The following is a 19,497-nucleotide window of genomic DNA, read 5'->3' on the forward strand; positions in this document are numbered from 1 at the left end:
CTATATTTCTCACCTCCCATCAAACCTGTGCTTCAGGAAATCAAAGAGGGCTTTCTGCATCATGTCTGTTACCTTTGCAGAGGTGAGAAAAAAAGAATGAGGCAAACACACGCAGAGAGAGAGAGAGAAGTCAAAAGGGAGAGAGGAGGGAGGGAAGGGCACTATGAGCCAAGTCCTTATTGTAGCCATTCGTCTCCTAGGGGGAGGTTACCATGGAAGGTGTTTTTCATGCTTAACCATGTGCAATTACTAATTTCCACCCCCCTTGGTTCTCCTCCAGGGTGTTGAGGAATAAACCAGCAGTGTTCACCAGACCCTCTTCCCTCTTCCCTCGTTAGGGGATAGAACTGCTGCCAGGAGACAACAGGCTGGCTTTGTACACAGGTGCCGGGTATCCTTGGCACGCCTGAGTTGTGCCTGCCTCCAGTGAGGAGCAGCTAGAGAACTGAGGCCAGCACTGGACTCAGCCTTCCTGCTAGTTTGTGTATGTTGGCAGAAATTCTCCATGCCCATGGCTGGATTTTTGTAGACCACTCTCCTGCTCATCCCTCTGACATTTCCAACTCTGAGAAAGACAAGAGAGAAAGAGAGGGGGATAGAGCCAGGATTCTTAGATCTGCCTGAAAGCGATTCATTAATTCATTCAGCAAATGTGTACTGAGTGCCTACTATGTGCCACACATTGTCCTAGCTTGATGGGAATGGTGCCCTGGAGGCTGCTCACCTTCAGAGTTTAATGTCACGTCTACCTATTTTTTAATCCAAGCTAGCACAAAGTCAAAACAAACATCTGAAACGAAGTCTCTACTCTTTTCCTTGTCACATGGTTTTGTTTAATCTCCAAAGTTCACTAATGTTTTTAGTGGTCTTTTAAAACATGTGCCCTTTAAAATAAATAAGCAGAGAAGGATTTGGTAGCATATGCCATCATCTTAAAAACCCAGCAGGGTGAACTCTGTTTGGGCTTTAAAGGTTTGGGTTTGCTGGAAGATTGATTGTTTGTCCTCTTGTGCTGTTCATTCTCTATAACTTCTAATAATAATGAGAATGGTCAAGACAGATAAAGTCCTTTTCTTTGCATTTAATGTACAGCAAATCTTTGACCAGATCTTCCCATTGTAAATATTTTGAGGGAGGTATTTCTAAACAATGTAATACATAAAAGATGAGAAGTGTGCAAGAGAGGAAAGAAAGGGCAGAGGGCCTCATGAGCCCCACACGGTACCCCCTGCCTTCCCATGCTGAGCACTGGCTTCCATCAGGACCCACGTGGAAACAGACCCTTGAGGAGCAAGCGTCAACATGACTGTCTCCTGGGTGCTCGATCAAGAACTGAAGAGTAACAGATGATATTTGTACCTCGTAACCTTTCAGTGACGGCCCCACTAACACCACCGGACGCATTGACGGCACAACATCGTAAGGAGGAATGTGCTCCGTCTGAAAAAGATGATTTGACATGCGTGACAAGGTGAGGTTGAGCATGCCTCTCCACAGCCACAACATTCATAATTCTCAGGTTGAACGACAAATGATTATCAAAGTCCCCACCGAGGAGGCTCTTCCCTTATTTTATAGCCACTTGGGTCACTGAAATGGAGCATTGCAGGCATGTATATATAGGAACCTTAACAGTAGATTTAAAAAGGAAACACAACTTACCACTTTTTGCTTCTGTTTTGCTAAAAGACAATAACGAGAGCCATATCAAAATATGTAATCTCTGCAAATGACAGTACATGAGTTTAAAAGATGGAAGAATGTACCCATTTGTCCCTGTAATTATCTTCACCACCTTCCTATCGCCCACTTTGGAGAACCTGCCTTATGATTTCATTCTGGACACGTCAATTTTGAAGATGTATGAAAAACAGACAGCTTCCTCCCTGGTACAAACGACCTTATATCCTGATTTCTCACTGGGTGGGAGTTGGGTACAGGAGTTGAGAGCAACACTGGAAGTTCCGGGCCAGCCATTCACCATGGGTTGTTCCCGTGCTGGACACAGCACAGTGTTGCTGGGAACAAGGTAGACAAATGCAATTTCATAAAAGGAAACAGAATAACCACTTGGGCAAAAATGACTATCACCTCAATCAATAGTTATTTTTATATTTGTTAACTCATAATTCTGCAGTCCCTTGGGCATTTTTGCCCATTTTCTAGAATATTGGCACATTTTTCCTACTATCTTGCTTTTAAATTTCAAATACATTTATAACCAGTTATTCCTCAGATAAATTTATAATGAGTTATTCCTGTTCTTTCCTGTTTGTAATAGCTAAAGTGTTCAATGTCCTGAATGTCCAACAAATGGGAACGAAGCAAAATATACTCAATAACTGATTTAAAGCGATTCTGTGGACATCCAAGCAGCTCCAGTCTAGTTGGGTACAACTCAGAAACCTGGTTTGGTTCAGTGTCCTGTAGATAAGAGGGCTTCACATGAACAAGGACCCAGACACTTAGAACCACTCCAGAACCAATCCAGTTGCCTCCAGTTTTGGTAGGCCAGAATAGGGCCTTGGACTTGCCATTCCAAATTGGTAATACAATTGGAATTGGTAACTAGGACACTGGATGCCCTAATGCAACAGCAGTTCTAGGCCAGAATGAAATTAGCCTATAGGAATCAGGGAATGTGGTAGAAGAAAAATTCCTACATGAATAACTCCATCGTTTCCAAATGTACCACAACTCCCTATTAGGCCACCAATATCTCTTCATTACCATTAATTCCAGGGCTTGGCTGTCTGCTGTCCAAATGTAAACGAGACCCTCCTTCCTTTGGGCCCTGCCTTACTCTCTGCTTCAACCCTTCCAGCTCGGGCTGTACTAATACATCCTGAAATTCCACATGGAGACTGAAAACAGCATTTTCTTGAGAGTCTGCATCATTATTTTCCTTTTTTTATTGGCCTTCACCATCTTAAACTCTGTCCGTTTCTTAGGTAAAATAATGAATTTTTTGAATATCAATTTACACAATGGACAGTTATTAACTCTGAGGGGTAAATAAGATTTTTCAAAATTATATTCTAATGACATGAATTTTTAATACCATTTTAAATGAAATCAAATTACCATAGAAAACAAATGAGAAATGAAATATTAATTAGAGAAATCTTTAAATTAAGCCTTCAAATTGTTTCCAAATTAGCAAAAATACTTGCATGTGTGTTCAAATATTTTTAAAAGGAATACAGTGTATGAAAAAGAGTTTAACTACAACCCTCACCTGTTGATGTGGGAGTTGCTCGAAATGTCCCAGATACCATTTCTCCAAGACTTGAAGAAGAATTTCCACTTGATTTCCTAGGATATAGAAAAGGAACTAAAGACTCACTCCCCAGATTCTTTGAAAATAGAACTTGAGAGTACAAAGCTTTCTTTGGCCCTCATCCTATTAAATAATTCAAAACACACCAAATTCTGCTATAAAGAACTTCAAGAATCTATCCAAATGTTTTCTTTGACCTCATTTCTAAGAGAATGTGGAGAACTAGCCGAGACCTGGAATACTTTGCAAAAGCATCTCTTCTAGTTACTCAGTGCGGAAATCAGGCAAAACCGTCACTGACGGGAATGGTCTTATGAACTGCTTGTTAACCTAACACCAGGCACCAATGTGCCAGTCAGATGTCAAACACAGCTCAAAACAAGCAGTTAGACCCGGAGAAACCATTTCTTCTTACAAGATGATTATGTGGGCATCAGAATTAAGAACTGATCGTAGGGAATTGGTCACGAAAAATATTATTTATTTGAATAGAAGATCCTCAACTCTGGTCTCCTCAGGTGTGCTCTGGAAGCTTCCCTGAAGCCCACAAATGCCATCGGGTGCTGCCACCTTCCTACTTTTTGTCTTTGACAAAAAAGTTATATGGCCCAAGACTGTAACAATTAAGAAATAATAATAACAATAAAACTTTGAAAATGATAATAATTCAGTTATTTTATTCAACAAATATGGATTGTACATCCCTGTTTTAGAAAGTAGAAATATGACAGCAGCACTGGGGAGACAAAATCCTTTCCCTTATTGAGTCATATACTAGTAGGACATATCAGTACAGGTTGAATATCCCTTATCCAAAATGCTTGGGAGCGAAATGTTTTGGATTTCCATTGTTTTCAGATTTCGGAAATTTGCACTATATACTTAGTTGAACATCCCTAATCCAAATGTCTGAAATCGAAAATGCTCTAATGAGCATCTCCTTCGAGCATCATGTCAGTCCTCAAAAAGTTTCAAATTCTGGAGCATTCTGGATTTCAGCTTTTCAGATTATGGATGCTCAGCTTATACCAAACAAGATAGATAGGTAAATATATAATATTTCTGAGAGTAATAAGTGCAACAGAGAAAACTAAGTCAGGGAAGGGATGGGAAGTACAGGGAAGGGGAGTGGGTACAATTTTAAATACAGTTGGCAGGAAAGGGGTCACTGAAAGGGTGATACCTAACAAAGATATAAAGCAGATGGAGTGGCCTGGTGTAAGTGTGGAGAAAAAGGTTCCAGTAAGAAAAAACAGCAAATGCAAAGACCCCAAGACAGGAACACATGCTCCCCATGTGTCTAAAAAGGGGCATGGAAGACAAAATTTTAGAAAAAAAGGGATAATATGGTTTGGATCTGTGTCCCCCGCAAATCTCATGTTGAGATGTAATCCCCAGTGATGGAGGTGTGGACTGGTGAGAGGTGACTGGACCATGGGGGCAGTCCCTCATGAATGGTTTGGCACCATCTCCTTGTGCTGTTCCTGTGACAATGAGTGAGTTATAGTGAGATCTGATTGTTTAAAAGTGTGTGGCACCTCCCCGTCTCTTCCTCCTGCTCCAGGCATGTAAGACACCTGCTCCCGCTTTGCCTTCTGCTACCAGTAAAATCTCCCTGAGACCTCCCCAGAAGCAGATGCTGTCATGCTTCCTTTACAGTCTACAGAACCATGACAATTAAAGCTCTTTTCTTCATAAGTTATCCAGTTTTATAGAAGTGTGAGAACAGGCCGGGCACGGTGGCTCACACCTGCAATCCCAACACTTTGGGAGGCCAAGGCGGGCAAATCACGAGGTCAAGAGTTCGAGACCAGCCTGACCAATATGATGAAACCCCACCTCTACCAAAAATACAAAAATTAGCCAGGCGCGATGGTGCGTGCCTGTAACCCCAGCTACTCAGGAGGCTGAGTCAGGAGAATCGCTTGAACCTGGGAGGCGGAGGTTGCAGTGAGCCAAAATTGCGCCACTGCACTCCAGCCTGGGCGACAGAGCGAGACTCTAAGAAAAAAAAAAAAAAGAAGAAGTATGAGAACAGACTAATACAAGGGACAAGAGGGATTAATATTAATAATAGTATTGGCAAGTTATATGCTAAAAAAGATTGATAATTAAAAGTGGGGTAACTATACTTTTGTGATCTCCTATTACATTTGGTGCGGTTCTTATTATGACAAAGGTAGGCGCCTAAAGAACACAGGAGTTCTTTGAAATAGAAAAGCATTCAACAGAAAACAGAGGTTGAGGGTCAAGAGAAAGAGCTGCTTCTATTTTAGAACTTTCAAAAAATTGTAACACATATCAAATCAATGCTTCAGTGCAGGCTGCGACACAATACATGCAGACTCAGGATGATTTGGTTTCTCTTCTGTCAAGCTGTGCTTGTGTTCCTGGGACCTTTAAATACCTGCACTCTGAGATCTACATGCCTACTTCAGTAGCTCACTAGAGGCTGATTCACCTGAAGCTGTCTTCACCCAAATACCAGGAGACAAGAGATGCCACAAAAAGCCTGGGGTGGAGAAGGTACTATCAGTGCCGGGACCTGCACATACCATCACATTTTGTGCCCACTTAAGGGAGAGTCTCTGTAAGCGAACCAAGAGGAGCCATACTGCTGGTTCAGGTCAGCTCCCACTCACTGTGTGGAGAAAGAATGCCCGAAGTCACTCTCCTAGAGGAAAGCTTGGGTTCCAAGGAGGGCTTGCTGAGGCCACAGAAAACAGTCTCTGCCATGGAATTCATATGGTCTCCAGTGGTGTTAGGCTTCAGCATGCACAGAGGATAGAGAACTATCTGAAACTCTTCTGTGTCAGTTTCAGAAACACCTTGCACACAGAAAAGTATCTTCTACTTTGAAAGCATACACCCTTGAAAATATCACCCAATTTTCTGACCAAAAAAAAGTGCATAGAAAAGATGGGAACGTACCCTCCGTGAAAACGTCCTCTTTTTTGTTCTTGCTGAATCCGTATGTTCTCCAGTCTGAGTGGACTTGGAATGAAGCCAATTTCACAGCCCTCTTTCACCAGCCTTCCTATCCACCAATCATTGTTATATTTCTGGAATTCAGAAATAAAATTGCTATCAATAGTAATTCACTTATCTTCACGTTGTTTATTAATCTTAGGGGACAAGAAGAATAAAATGCTATTTATATGATATGATATACTATATTTTATATAAACTATATTTTATATGTATATGTGTGTATACTATATTTTATATACTATACTATATACTATATTTTATATAAACTATATTATACTATACATTTTATATAAACTATATTGTATATGTATATGTGTATATATCTATATATCTATACTATATTTATATAAACTATATTGTGTATGTATATATGTGTATATATACTTATACTATATATTAATATAAAGTATATTGTATATGTATGTGTGTATATATAGATCTATATATACATATAGATATCTATATATACACAGATATCTATATATACACATAGATATCTATATATACACATAGATATCTATATATACATATATATCTATATATACATATATATCTATATACATATATATCTATATACATATATATCTATATATACATATATATCTATATATACATATATATCTATATATACATATATATCTATATATACATACATACATATATATCTATATATACATATATATCTATATATACATACATATATATATATATATATCTGAGGTAGATGCATAGACTAAAGCAGGGTTCTGCAAACTTTTTCTGTAAAGGTCCAAGTAGTAAATATTTCAGGCTTTGCAGACCACGTGGTCTCTGTTACAATTAGTTGAATTTGCTGTCCTTGTGTGAAAGCAGCCACAGACAAACATCAACAAGTGAGCATGGCTGTGTTTCAATAAAACTTTTCTTTACAAAAAAGAGAGTGGGTCAGACTGGACCTGTGGGCTATAGTTTGTGAATCCCTGGACTAATGTCTGGTCCTAACCTTTGGATTCTTTTGGTCTTTGTCAAGAAGCTCTAACCAATTCTTAAAGAACATATTTTATAAGGATAAATATGCACCAATGTAACTGGAACTCTGGAAGGCAAGACGGATATGTCTGAGATGAAATACATTTAATAGTCCATAATTTGTCAAAAGCTTTCAGTTAAAAATTCCACGATACTATCTGTGGTCTAATCTCACTGGGGAAGAGTCATGATCTTTCAAATATAGATTTGCAAATTAAGGTCCATCTTACTACTTGAAGAAAAAGATGCCTACACTTACAAAGTCTGAGCGTATTATATATTTGTATGTGAAATTTTGCAAGTAACTTCCAAACGCTCTGAAGCCCAAGAGGAACTCCAGAATTTCCATTTAAGTTAAGTTCCATGACATGCAAACTCAAGACCCAAGTCTATGAGAAGGCTTCAACCAGTGTGGGGTGAGAGTCTGTCAATGTGGGCTTATTTGGTGGATTGGCAAAATTGCATTTCTAATTATACATTTGCTGAATTATACAGCAGAAAGCAATTTAGTTCAAGCTCCCTGCCTCAAGGAAAGGTTTCAGCTAGGTCACTTCTACAAAATAGATACCAGCTCTATTGTTTAAACTCTCTGGAGATGATTCTAAAAACTTCCTTTACTGTTTTTATCAGTGTTGGGCAAGATAATTCTCTACTATTTTGACCCAAAATATATATATTTATAAACATATACTTTTTTCAACATGTAACAATGATATGTAGTATATTTTGCTGAGCTCATAGAAAAGTGAAATTTATATATATGTCTGTGTGTGTGTGTGTGTGTGTGTATATATATATATATATATATATATATGATTCTGATACATTATGAAGGAGGAATGGAAGGTTTCATTGAATAATCACACCATGAAGTTCTGGGTAAACTTTAAATTATTCTGAGTAACAGCTTCACACTCATGAGAAATACGGTCTGGTAAGAATTTGGCCTTTGTTATGCACACAGCTTCTCCATGCATACTATATGAGTGGCATATAGTATGAGATTGTATTGAAATAAATGTAAATTGAGGGCTGGCCATGGTGGCACATTCCTGTAATCCCAGCATTTTTGGAGTCTGACGTAAGAGGATCAGTTGAGGCCAGGAGTTTGAAATCAGCCAGGGTAACATAGCAAGACCCTGTCTACACACACACACACACACACACACACACACACACAATTAGCTGGGTATAGTAGTGCACCTGTAGTCCTAGTGTGCTACACAATTAGCTAGTGTAGTGTACTACACCATTAGCTAGCTATACAATTAGTTAGTGTAGTGTACTACACAATTAGCTAGTATAGTAGTGTACTACTAATTACCTAGTGTACTACACAATTAGCTAGTGTAGTGCACTATACTAGACTACACAATTAGCTGGGTGTAGTAGTGCACCTGTAGTCCTAGCTACTTGGGAGGCTGAGGCTGAGGTGGAAGGATCACTTGAGCCCAGGAGTTCAAGACTGCAGTGAGCTGTGATTGCATCACTGCACTCCAGCCTGGAAAACAGAGCGAGAACCTGTCTCCAAAAAAATAAAAAAGAAAAGAAAAGAAAAAAATGTGAATTGACCTAATACAAAACCTTGAACAATCTAGGTCTTAGTTGTTTTTCCCCACTTTCCTGTCTTTTAGTATAACAGGCCTAAAATAATAGGTCTGTTTATTTTGGAATTAACAAAGGGCAAAGGGACCCTTTTAGAATCTTGGGTGCATAGGTCTGGAATTTAAATTTTACTGTGTTGAGGACAAAACAGACCATGAGTCATAGTTTCCTAGGGCTTAAGTTACTTCCTGAAATGAAGTGGCATAGCCCACTGGAACACTCATTTGTTAAATGGCACCTAAATGACTTTAAAGGGCTTGCTGAAATGGTTAATTCAACTTCCCAAAATGTTTTAACTTAGTTCTAGGAAACAGCAAAAGCACAGTGAGAATCTGACTCAGGGGGAATGAGTTTTTTGAGTTACTTGGGAGAAAGTCACTATGTAAAATCAAGAGCTTAATTTGATCATCATTTGGCTTATGTGACACGCATAGTTGTAGCTTTTCTCTGCATTTAAGCTTTTTTTTTTTTATTACTGAGAGACTACTTAACATGGTGCATAATAGATGGCCTTCTAAGTGATGGATGAGAGGGAAGGCTATAACTTGATTATAGAAATGTGTTCATTTGTGTTGATGTTCTGGGAGCTTGTGCCAGCTCTCTACAGAGGTCACCTCGGTGTTGTTCCAACCCTTCTCTATTTGGATTTCCCTAAAATGATTAGCACTTTCTATTTCAAAGATGTTTTCTTATCTGATAATTTCAAGACATGAAAACAAGAGGCTCTGGTCCACATAAGATTACCAGCTCAATGTCACATCAAACTGCCAGACTGAAGAGAAAATCACTGATCAACAAGCACATAGCTCAAACAGCAGCCAGGACAAATTGAGACCTTGATACAATGCAGGAAAGCAATCAAATACAAGGCTGGAATGTTGGTGTGAGTGAGTGTGCATGTCACATGTAAGAACATCTCTTACCTTTTCAAGTGGTGCTTCTCCTTGGACACAGTGGGTATTAGCAACTAATGAATATGGCTTGGGCATTTTTGATGGAAATGGTGAGACATAATCAACTTAACCATTCAGATGCCAGGGCACATGTTTCAGGTCAAGAGTTCTTGTCTTCTACACAAATGTAGACATCCTCACCTCATATACCATCAAGAAAGTAGAGGCCATGGTTGAAGTTGATGGGTCCTCAGTTTCCTATTCCCAAGGCCCTGAAGTGTCTGTGCCTGCACTCATCTTTTCCCTGCATGTCACAATGAATTAGCATTCTTCTTTCTATCAAAGGTCTGTCCCTCCACTAGGGGTCTTGGATCCCACCCTTCTTGGCTACTCAAACACTTTACCCTTTTGCCTTTCTGTTTCCCAGAGTCCTCTGCCCTTTTCTTAGCTGTAAATCTTTCTTTGAATGATTATACACTCTAGTGTTGGTTCCACGGTCAAGGTGCACAGCACTATAGTCTACATGTCTATAATTACAACATCCCCTGTAAACAGTCCCTTCTGGGTAGGTGCCATGCCACCAAACTTACGTTTTCCAAAGTTGGATCCATATATTTATGGCTCTGCAGTCACAGAAGGGGATTTAAAGGTGCCCAGAGGACCATAGAGGTCTGTCAGAAATCTATGCTATAATTTTAAGGTTGACTGTGATTTAATGTTGTCAGTGTGTGATAATGCAAGCAATGATCTCAGACTTCTCAATCTTAATGAGAATGACTAGATTTGGAAGGCTCAGCAAATTAAATGAGGTACTGCACTGGCAGCTCCTTGGGTCTCCTCTCTGGCTAGTTTGGCTCAGAGCTGATTCCTGGCTTCAGCTTTTTGGCAGGTGAAGGGATGCAGTATGTTCTACATTTACCTCTTTAATATGTAGAAAGTCTTTAGCATCAAAGGAGATAGCTGTGCTTGGAACAGGCACATCCTCATCCAGGGCGCCGCAGTAGCTCACATTTGTCTTCACGGCAAATGCTACAGGTTTGGACTAGGGACAGAACCATGGAATAAGGAATGAGGAAGGGAGGAGAGAGGAGCATTTTTTCATATTGAAACTCTGATAGTACCAGGTAGTGAGAAATAACTTTCCAAAGAGGGATCTCAAATGAGTTTGACATCCTCAGGCAATATCAAGAAACCTGCAGAGATGACTCTGAAAATGATTTGGTCCTATCAGCCCAACCATTTTTCCTCTCCTGCAATACTTTCCAATATTCCAAATTTTAAAATGTGCTCTAAAGTATTAAGAGGGATAGACAAAGGCAGGGGAGGACAGTCTCTTCTCTAATCTTAAAATCTGTGTTTCTTTTAAATGATAACCAATAGCTTCTTACCTTGGAATACAGGAAATGTGTGCAAGGTCTTTTTAAAAAAAAAAAAAAAAAGGTGGGAAGAGGATAAAATAGTATTTTTTAAATAGTCCAGATCTGAAAACGTGTGGGATTCTATACGACAGAATATCTGGTCCTGCTGGGAAGAAGAAGGGTTAGTCAGAACAAAGCTGATGGGCAGGGCTCTTCACAGATCATCTTCTCTCTAGCTAACAAAGATGGTTTTGAAACTCTTTTTACACAAATGCCTCTCCGCAAAGTGCTCTCAGGCTGGCACAGCCCCTGCGGGGACACGTAAACTACCAGCCTAAGCAAACGGTGCTGCCACCCAAATTCGGGTGACCACACTGGTCACAAAACAGATTCTGAAAGAAAATTTTATAACAAAAATTAGCCACAGTGAGACACAAGATTCCTGATATTCTGAGCTGCTTTGTTACCAGCTTATGTATTTGTGCTGGGAATCTGACTGGGGAACAGCAGTTAAGGCTGAAACCTCACTGATGTCCCTTCACATGTACTGCAAGAAAAGCCCCTTCCACCAACAGAGTACAGACATCATAGGTGTTGAGGCAAATGAAGACACCTAATTTGACTGCATCATCCTCCTCCCACCTTTTTTTTTTTTTGAGACGGAGTCTCACCCTGTTGCCCAGGCTGACATGCAATGGTGTGATCTCGGCTGACTGCAACCTCTGCCTCCTGGGTTCAAGTGATTCTCTTGCCTCAGCCTCCCAAGTAGCTGGGATACAGGTGCACACCACCACGCCCAGCTATTTTTTTGTATATTTAGTAGAGGTGGGGTTTCACCATGTTGGCCAGGCTGGTCTCTAACTCCTGACCTCATGATCTGCCTGCCTCGGCCTCCCAAAGTACTGGGATTACAGGCGTAAGCCACTGCACCGGCCCCTCTTTTTTTTTTTTTTGGTAGAGTTTTGCTCTGTTGCCCAGGCTGGAGTGCACTGGTGTGATCTCAGTTTACTGCAGCCTTTATTTCCTGGGCCTAGGTGATCCTCCTACCTTAGCTTCCCAAGTAGCTGGAATTACAGATGTGAGCCACCATGCACAGCCTCTCACCTCTAAATATTTTACAATAAAAATAGAAAAGGGAAGGAATTCACTTTATTTGGGCTTCTGTTTTTTCTTTTTCTAAAAATCAGAAGACTGAACCAATATACCTTAGGAGTCTGTCACATAGGGCAAAGAGGACAGACCGGCCATGACCTTGTCTTGTATTTTGCTATTGTGCATAAAATTTCACTGGACAAAAAGGGTCGTGCTTCAAAAAATCAAAAAGCAAACAAACAAACAAAACAAAGTTGGAAGCACATGGAATGGGAGATCCCTAGTGACTCTTCTGGTTCTAACTTTCAACCATGCAGTTGGTTCCTTGCTGCTTCCTGTGGATGCAGCGATTTCTATGGAGGCCTCTTCTTGTGGAATATCTGAAGGTCTATTTTGGCAATGGCCTTTATTGCTCGTCTTTGCTGCACTTCTCAGAGTTGTTCAAAGTCCTGAACTTCACACTGAACTTGACGTGGGATACTGAAAGCGAGACAGAAGAGTAGAGAAACAAACGGGCGATCCACAGAACAACAGCACACGTGTGGCCTGTAATAAAGGCTGAAGTAATGGATGAGGAGGGGCCAGGAATAGGTAGGGCCAGCTGGTACCTGGGGGGCTCTCTGCCAACACTGGGCATGGGAGGCTTGATATTGCTAAGTTGGAAGACGACCAATAATTCACCACCAAACCAAATACAAAAAGGTGAAGGTTCTGAGGAAATGCCTCTTTGGAGATGTTACTAACCTCACTTAGAGGTGAAAGGATCAGAGAGCTTCCCAATCTGGAGCCTTGTTAGAATAATCACAAAATGATTATTCCAGAAATGTGAGGTAAGGGAAGAGCAGCTGGTAGCCACTGAGCAACGACCCACTTTTGAGCCAAAGAGAAGGAAAAAGACTCACCTTTGCTCTCTCAAGCTGGATAGCTGCTTGCTGTTCTCTCTCCTGTCGAATTGCTTCCCGGTCCTCTTCCAAAGAGACATCGGAGTCAGACGGCCTGCTTGTGTAGGAATCCGCTGAACCCTGGCAAAGAAAACAGAATAGTTTCAGATGATGTGTAGCTTCTTAAATTGTCACATCCATAATAGTATCCCGGGGTGAGTTCTTTTTCATTTGCCTAAAATTTGATGCACACACTCCATGCCTTATTGCAGATATAAATTTAGATGGCAGAATATAGTTAAGCATCTGAGTTATTCAGAAAGTAGCAATGTTGTGAAGAAAAATATTTTGACTAGATTAAGTGCTAGGAAGTAAACTGCAATGAAAATTATGTGATACTCAGCACCAATTCTTGTTTTGTGCTATATTAAGCCCATATCACTTGTGAAACGTTAGTTTTCATCCATCTTCTCTTTTGCATATACATCTAAAGGAAAAAGAGACTCAGCTTATTACAAAAGATAAATCCTACCTGTATTTGGGCTATGAGTCATCTCTTTGTCTAAGATTTCAATATAGTAAAGCATCATCTTACATTAGTAAAATGATTTTCCAGTTTCAATGTCAACACTATTGAACTCTTTCACTAATAAAACTTCAATCATTGTCCTGCAGCAGCCCAGACGTGGTCAACAACAACACTGAGCAGAAAAACAACCTTGAGAATGAAAACAGGGATGTTCTCAGTTGAAGCCCACACAAGAAGAGCTATTTAAACAGCACTGAAGGCTGGGCACAGTGGCTCGCGCCTGTAATCCCAGCACTTTGGGAGGCCCAGGTGGGTGGATCACCAGGTCAGGAGTTTGAGACCAGCCTGGCTAACATGGTGAAACCCCATCTCTACTAAAAATACAAAAATTAGCCGGGCATGGTGGGGGGCGCCTGTAATCCCAGCTACTCGGGAGGCTGAGGCAGGAGAATCGCTTGAACCCGGGAGGCAGAGGTTGCAGTGAGCCGAGATGACGCCATTGCACTCCAGCCTGGATGACACAGCAAGACTCCATCTCAAAAAAAAAAAAAAAAAAAAAGGCCAGGCGCAGTGGCTCACGCCTGTAATCTCAGCACTTTGGGAGGCCGAGGTGGGCGGATCATGAGGTCAGGAGTTCGACACCAGCCTGGCTAACATGGTGAAACCCCGTCTCTACTAAAAGTACAAAAAAAAAAAAAAATTAGCCAGGCGTGGTGGTGGGCACCTGTAGTCCCCAGCTACTCAGGAGGCTGAGGCAGAAGAATGGTGTGAACCCGGGAGGCGGAGCTTGCAGTGAGCTGAGATTGCACCACTGCACTCCAGCCTGGGCGACAGAGCGAGACTCCGTCTCAAAAAAAAAAAAAAAAAAAAGTTCTGAAATCCAGTCTGACTGATGTGGCGAAGTTAAAAAGTCAACCCCTTCCTTGCCTCCCCCGCCGCAAAAAAAACCCTGGAGGTTTGTCTTATGGCTGCTACAGGAACATCACCCTTACAGTTTCCTTAAGCTGGCATTAAAAGTTGATATTTGCATAGATGGTAACATTTACACAGCAGAGGTATTGGGAGGACTGGTGTATTTGATTATGTTTCATAAATCATGCACGGGTTTTGAAAAACATAGACCTATCCATATAGCTGAGAATCTGCTGTCCACTGAGGGGGGAAAAAGCTTTAAGAAATAGTTGACTGCTGAATCTGGTCCTTTGAAAGTTTTTCTACATGTAGAAATGTTGACTTGTGAATTTGTTGCCTTTAAGGGCAACTTTGTCTCTCAGTAGAGGCCATCATTCTAGCAAGGGTAGCATAGATTTTCCTGGCAGCCTAGAACAAGAACTCCTGGTTAGCAGTTTTATCAGAGTGCCCAGTCAAGTCCTGGTTCTAAATTTTGCCTCTGCAACATACTGCAGAAAACTTTATAGAAGTTACTGGACCACTCTGAGACAGTCTTCTTGTCTATTAAAGAGGGACAGTGCCTACTTTACAGGATTAAATGGAACAAGATATAATGAGCAGTAATATTTACTGAGTTCTTGCTATCACACCAGCATGGGCTAGATGTTTTGGACACTTTACCTCACTAAATCCTCGCAGCAGTGGGAAGGCTGAGATTCAAACTCAGGTAGTTCAGCCTTAGAGCCAGCAGACTCACATCCCACACTGAGCTGCATTTGACATTAAAATACCTACTCCAGGACCTGGCACATAATAGGCACACAATAAATCAACTTTTCATCCTCATTTCCTAGTGCTGACATTTTCACATTGATAAAAACAAAAAGCATTAATTTCTCAATGATTATATATGCACAATAACCCATCTTGAAATGTAGCCATTTTTCTTACTGTATTTACTGCATAAAAGATGTACTATAAACCTGATAACCGCAATGTGTCCAAATCCATGAACTTTATATAGTGCTTCTGAAAGTGCCCTTTATAGAGGAAATGTATTTGTTAACCGAATTATAATCAAATTCTTCTGTGCAAATCTACTAGGGAAAAACTTTGAACCTACAAAACGAGTAAGTGCAGGGTGACTTTCATAGACGTATTCATTGCCTAAAAAGAGAGCTATCTTGAAGTCCTTTAAAGCAGAGAGTTCTCTCAGAATACATCTTTTGTCTGAGTTTAGGTATACCTGCATAAAATCCAGAGTAAGAGAAAAAAAAAACACAATGTTTCCATTTTTATTCATTTTTTCTTTTTTTTGTAGAGAGAGGGCCTTGTCATGTTGCCCAGGCTGGTCTCAAACTCCTAGGCTCAGGTGATCTTCCTGCCTCGGCCTCCCAAAGTGCTGGGATTACAGGCGTGAACCGCTGTGCCTGACCCAGTGTTTCTAAAATATCTGCAAAAACAGTTTGGAGTTAGTCCTAGGCAATGCTTTGCTGGAAATGTGATGTGTGATGGACCATTCTAAGGGAGCTGAACTGGCTGCTGTGAAGACATCAGGACCCCAAGTGAGACTATGGTACGTAAGTCAGGAAGAAGGCACTTGCCTGGTTTTGAAAACATGTCCTGGGGATGGTTAGTGCCTACAGTTCACAAAAAAAGCAAGCTGCCTGCTGAGGTAGTGAGTCAAGCAGCTGAATACACACTCCACTACTGCCACTAGAAGACAGCTGATTTCCTGAAAGTACCTTAACAACTTTTCAAATCCTGGGATTCAATTATCTCTGAGTACACAAGAAGTGACTCAGGGACTCCTACAAATGAACTTTATGTTGAAATGTGAATGACATTGTAAGAATCTCAAATCTAATAAACTCTACTATGGCCAAATATGTAGAAGCAGAAGTTCCTGTTTACTCCCTGTTTCTAAGGATATTGGTAGAGGGAAAAATAAAGCACTGTGATACCCATTTTCATAATTAGTTTATATCATTACAACATTTACTTTGTTGTTGTTTTTTTTAATGTCATCTACATTGCTTTGTATATGAAAAAGCAGAAGTCCAACATTCAAGAGCCCACATGTGGCCCATAGACATGTTCTGCTGGCTTGGTACTGGCTTGGTTTCTTGTTTTTATTTATTTTTGGTTTGGTTTGGTTTATTTTGTTTCAACTAGTTGAAAGGGAGTATGAACATATCCCAGAAAAAAAGGAAGGAAAAGATAAAGGAAAGGATCTGTGTTATTTAGAAAGGCACAGAGGGAAGAGCAAGTGAGCTAGAGAGGCCAGAAGGAAACTCCCTGGGCCGGACCACTGGAAGTATCCAGGAAGGGCAGGTGGCCATGTGAGGCTTAGTAAGACCAGGACAGGTTGGAGAAGCATCACCCAGATATCTGGCTAAATAGTTAATGATCAAAGAGAGAGAGAGATGGCAAGAAGGAAAGAATGTTAGATGCCAAGAGAACATAACTGAAGACGTAAAGGTTACTAGGCCTGGCCAAAGCTGAAAAGACCTGATGGAAGCCCCATCAGCTTATAATTTTCTAGCATTCTATTTCATAAAACAGGTAGGAGCGAGCTACCCAATTTATCAAATGATCTAAAACTGAGCTGTTAACCCATGTGTAAGAAACATGACAGTGACTAGTCCCTCAAAAGCTCTTATGCAGACACCTCTGCAAGTCATACCATGTAGTGATAAAGTCATATTGCAGTAAGCCAAGGTCACACCACAGCACTCCAGCCTGGGTGACAGAGCCAGACCCTGTCTCAGAAAAAAAAAAAAAAAAGGTATTTTGGTCTAGACTCTTTTTTCCCTTTAGGGAATCTTCTCAAGTACAAAATGCAAAATGCAGATAGTAACACTGGAAAATCAGCTAGCTGCTGTCTTCTGAGAGAAGGAAGGTGATCTCAAGTGAAACAATGTAAGGGCTTCTTCTCATTCACACAGAGAGGGTGCATAATATCAACAGGACAGCAGCCATGGCTGTTGGATCCAGACAGTATTAGGTTTGACACTGTCACCAGTTCTAGTTGGCTGTGAATCTTAAGCAAGTTATTTAACCTTCTGCGTCCTAATTTCCTCCGTTAGAAAATGTAGATAATAATGTATACCTTGTAGAGTTTCCTGGTGCTTGGCTCCAGATGCAACATCATTTCTTTTTCAACATCATGGGGGAAATTCGGAAAATACCAGCAATTAAACTTTGACCCACTAATTAAAGGTTTGGCAGCTTTTTCACATTAAATTTTTGGCTGCCCTAGAGTTTTAGGATTTATATACTGCTCTTTTTTTAAAAAAATAGCTTTATTGAGGTATAACTTACATATGTAAAATTCACACATTTTAAGTGACAATTCAATGATTTTTAATAAATTTACAGAACACAATTTATACCACCATCTAATAGAACATTTCCAATACCTCAAAAGAAACCTTGTGCCTATTTGCAGCCATTCTCCATTCCCAGCTCAGGACTAGGCATCGACTTACTTACCTTTTCCTTTTAAAACTGAAATAGACTTTCTCATTGTATAAGTAATTTTAGTATTTAGGCAAATCGTTAAATTATAGCAAGGAGAAGCAAGGGTCTACCAAGGTTTGATTTTAAAATGCAACCAGGCTGGGCATGGTAGCTCATGCCTAAAATCCCAGCACTTTGGGAGGCTGAGGCAGGAGAATTGCTTGAGCCCAGGAGTTTGAGACCAGCCTAGGTCACATAGTAAGGCCCCATATCTACAAAAAATAAATTAAAAAAAAAATTAGGCATGATGGTGTGTACTTATAACCCCGCTAGTTGGGAGGCTGAGGTGGGAGGATTGCTTGAGCCCGGGAGGTCAAGGCTCCAGTGAGCCACGATGATGCCATGGCACTCTGCCTGAAACACAGAACAAGACCCTGTCTCAAAAAAATAAATAAATAAAATAAAATGTGATCATACTGGAACAGACTTGCCACTGTTGGAAGTGCTGGGCTTCCTAGTCCAACAATCCCAGTCTCTCACAACCTAGCTTAGCTGTCCATTCACAGAACGCTGACCATCAGTCAGATACTGGAGTGGCCACTACATGAAAGAGAACTGCTTATTTTTCTGGGGATTCTTGCCTCATCTGCAAAACGAGAATGAAGTCCTTCTTTGGGATAGATTTGGGAATCAATAAGATAACACATGTACAACATAGTATACAAGAGTAATGCTGATACCACTAAACCAGCGCTGTCCAATGGAACTTTTACTGTAATGATGGACATGGACGCTGTCTAATATGGCAGCCACAAGCCACATGTGGTTATTGAGCACTTGAAATGTGACTAGAGAGACTACTATGCTGAATTTTTAATTTAATTTTTAGAATTTTAAAGTGTTACTGCCTTTTAATTATTTTAAATTTAAATTCTACCTGTAGCTAGTGGCTACCATATTGGGCTGTGCGGTAGTAGACATTCAAAATGTCAGTTTCCCTTCTGGATTAGATAAACAAACGCTAATCTTGGTGTAAATTTGGCATTTTAAGAGTTGCATTGGGCCAGGTGTGGTGGCTCATGCCTGTAATCCCAGCATTTTGGGAGGCCGAGGCAGACAGATCACCTGAGTTCAGGAGTTCAAGACCAGCCTGGCCAACGTGGTGAAACCGTCTCTACAAAAATACAAAAATTAGCCAGGTGTGGTGGCAGATGCCTGTAATCTCAGCTACTTGGGAGGCTGAGACAGGAGAATTGTTTGAACCCAGGAGAAGGAGGTTGCAGTGAGCCGAGATTGTGCCACAGCACTCCAGCCTGGGCAACAGAGTGAGACTCTGTCTCAAAAAAAAAAAAAAAAAAAAAAAAAGTTGCATTAAGTGGACTAAGTGATCATGGAATATTCAGAGAAATATATCACTCCCAGTGGGTTTGTGCCCATTTTTCTCTGTTGTTTGTAATGACTTGACAATGCATTTTTCCACATTGCAGAAGGAACACAGCCCATTCTT

General features: G+C 40.6%; 1 protein-coding gene across 10 annotated transcripts in view; it reads right to left on the reverse strand.

Annotated features, from left to right (window-relative positions):
* The window catches only part of CACNB4 (calcium voltage-gated channel auxiliary subunit beta 4), a 265,350-nt gene that overhangs the window by 36,437 nt on the left and 209,416 nt on the right, over positions 1-19,497 (reverse strand). For 5 of the 10 annotated variants that reach the window (XM_004032647.4, XM_004032648.4, XM_063694841.1 and 2 more), the window contains 7 exons: positions 13,130-13,249; positions 10,697-10,819; positions 6,212-6,342; positions 3,239-3,315; positions 1,663-1,682; positions 1,360-1,440; positions 14-72 (listed from right to left, as the gene is read on the reverse strand). In XM_004032647.4, the coding sequence (XP_004032695.2) occupies positions 14-72; positions 1,360-1,440; positions 1,663-1,682; positions 3,239-3,315; positions 6,212-6,342; positions 10,697-10,819; positions 13,130-13,249 (611 nt within the window). Of the gene's footprint in view, positions 1-13; positions 73-1,359; positions 1,441-1,662; positions 1,683-3,238; positions 3,316-6,211; positions 6,343-10,696; positions 10,820-13,129; positions 13,250-19,497 lie in introns of those variants that run through there. The other 5 variants (XM_063694842.1, XM_019022718.2, XM_063694843.1 and 2 more) reach the window with 2 other exon arrangements.

The sequence above is a fragment of the Gorilla gorilla genome, chromosome 11 (genome assembly GCF_029281585.2).
Source record: "Gorilla gorilla gorilla isolate KB3781 chromosome 11, NHGRI_mGorGor1-v2.1_pri, whole genome shotgun sequence".
Classification (NCBI taxonomy): Eukaryota; Metazoa; Chordata; class Mammalia; order Primates; family Hominidae; genus Gorilla; species Gorilla gorilla.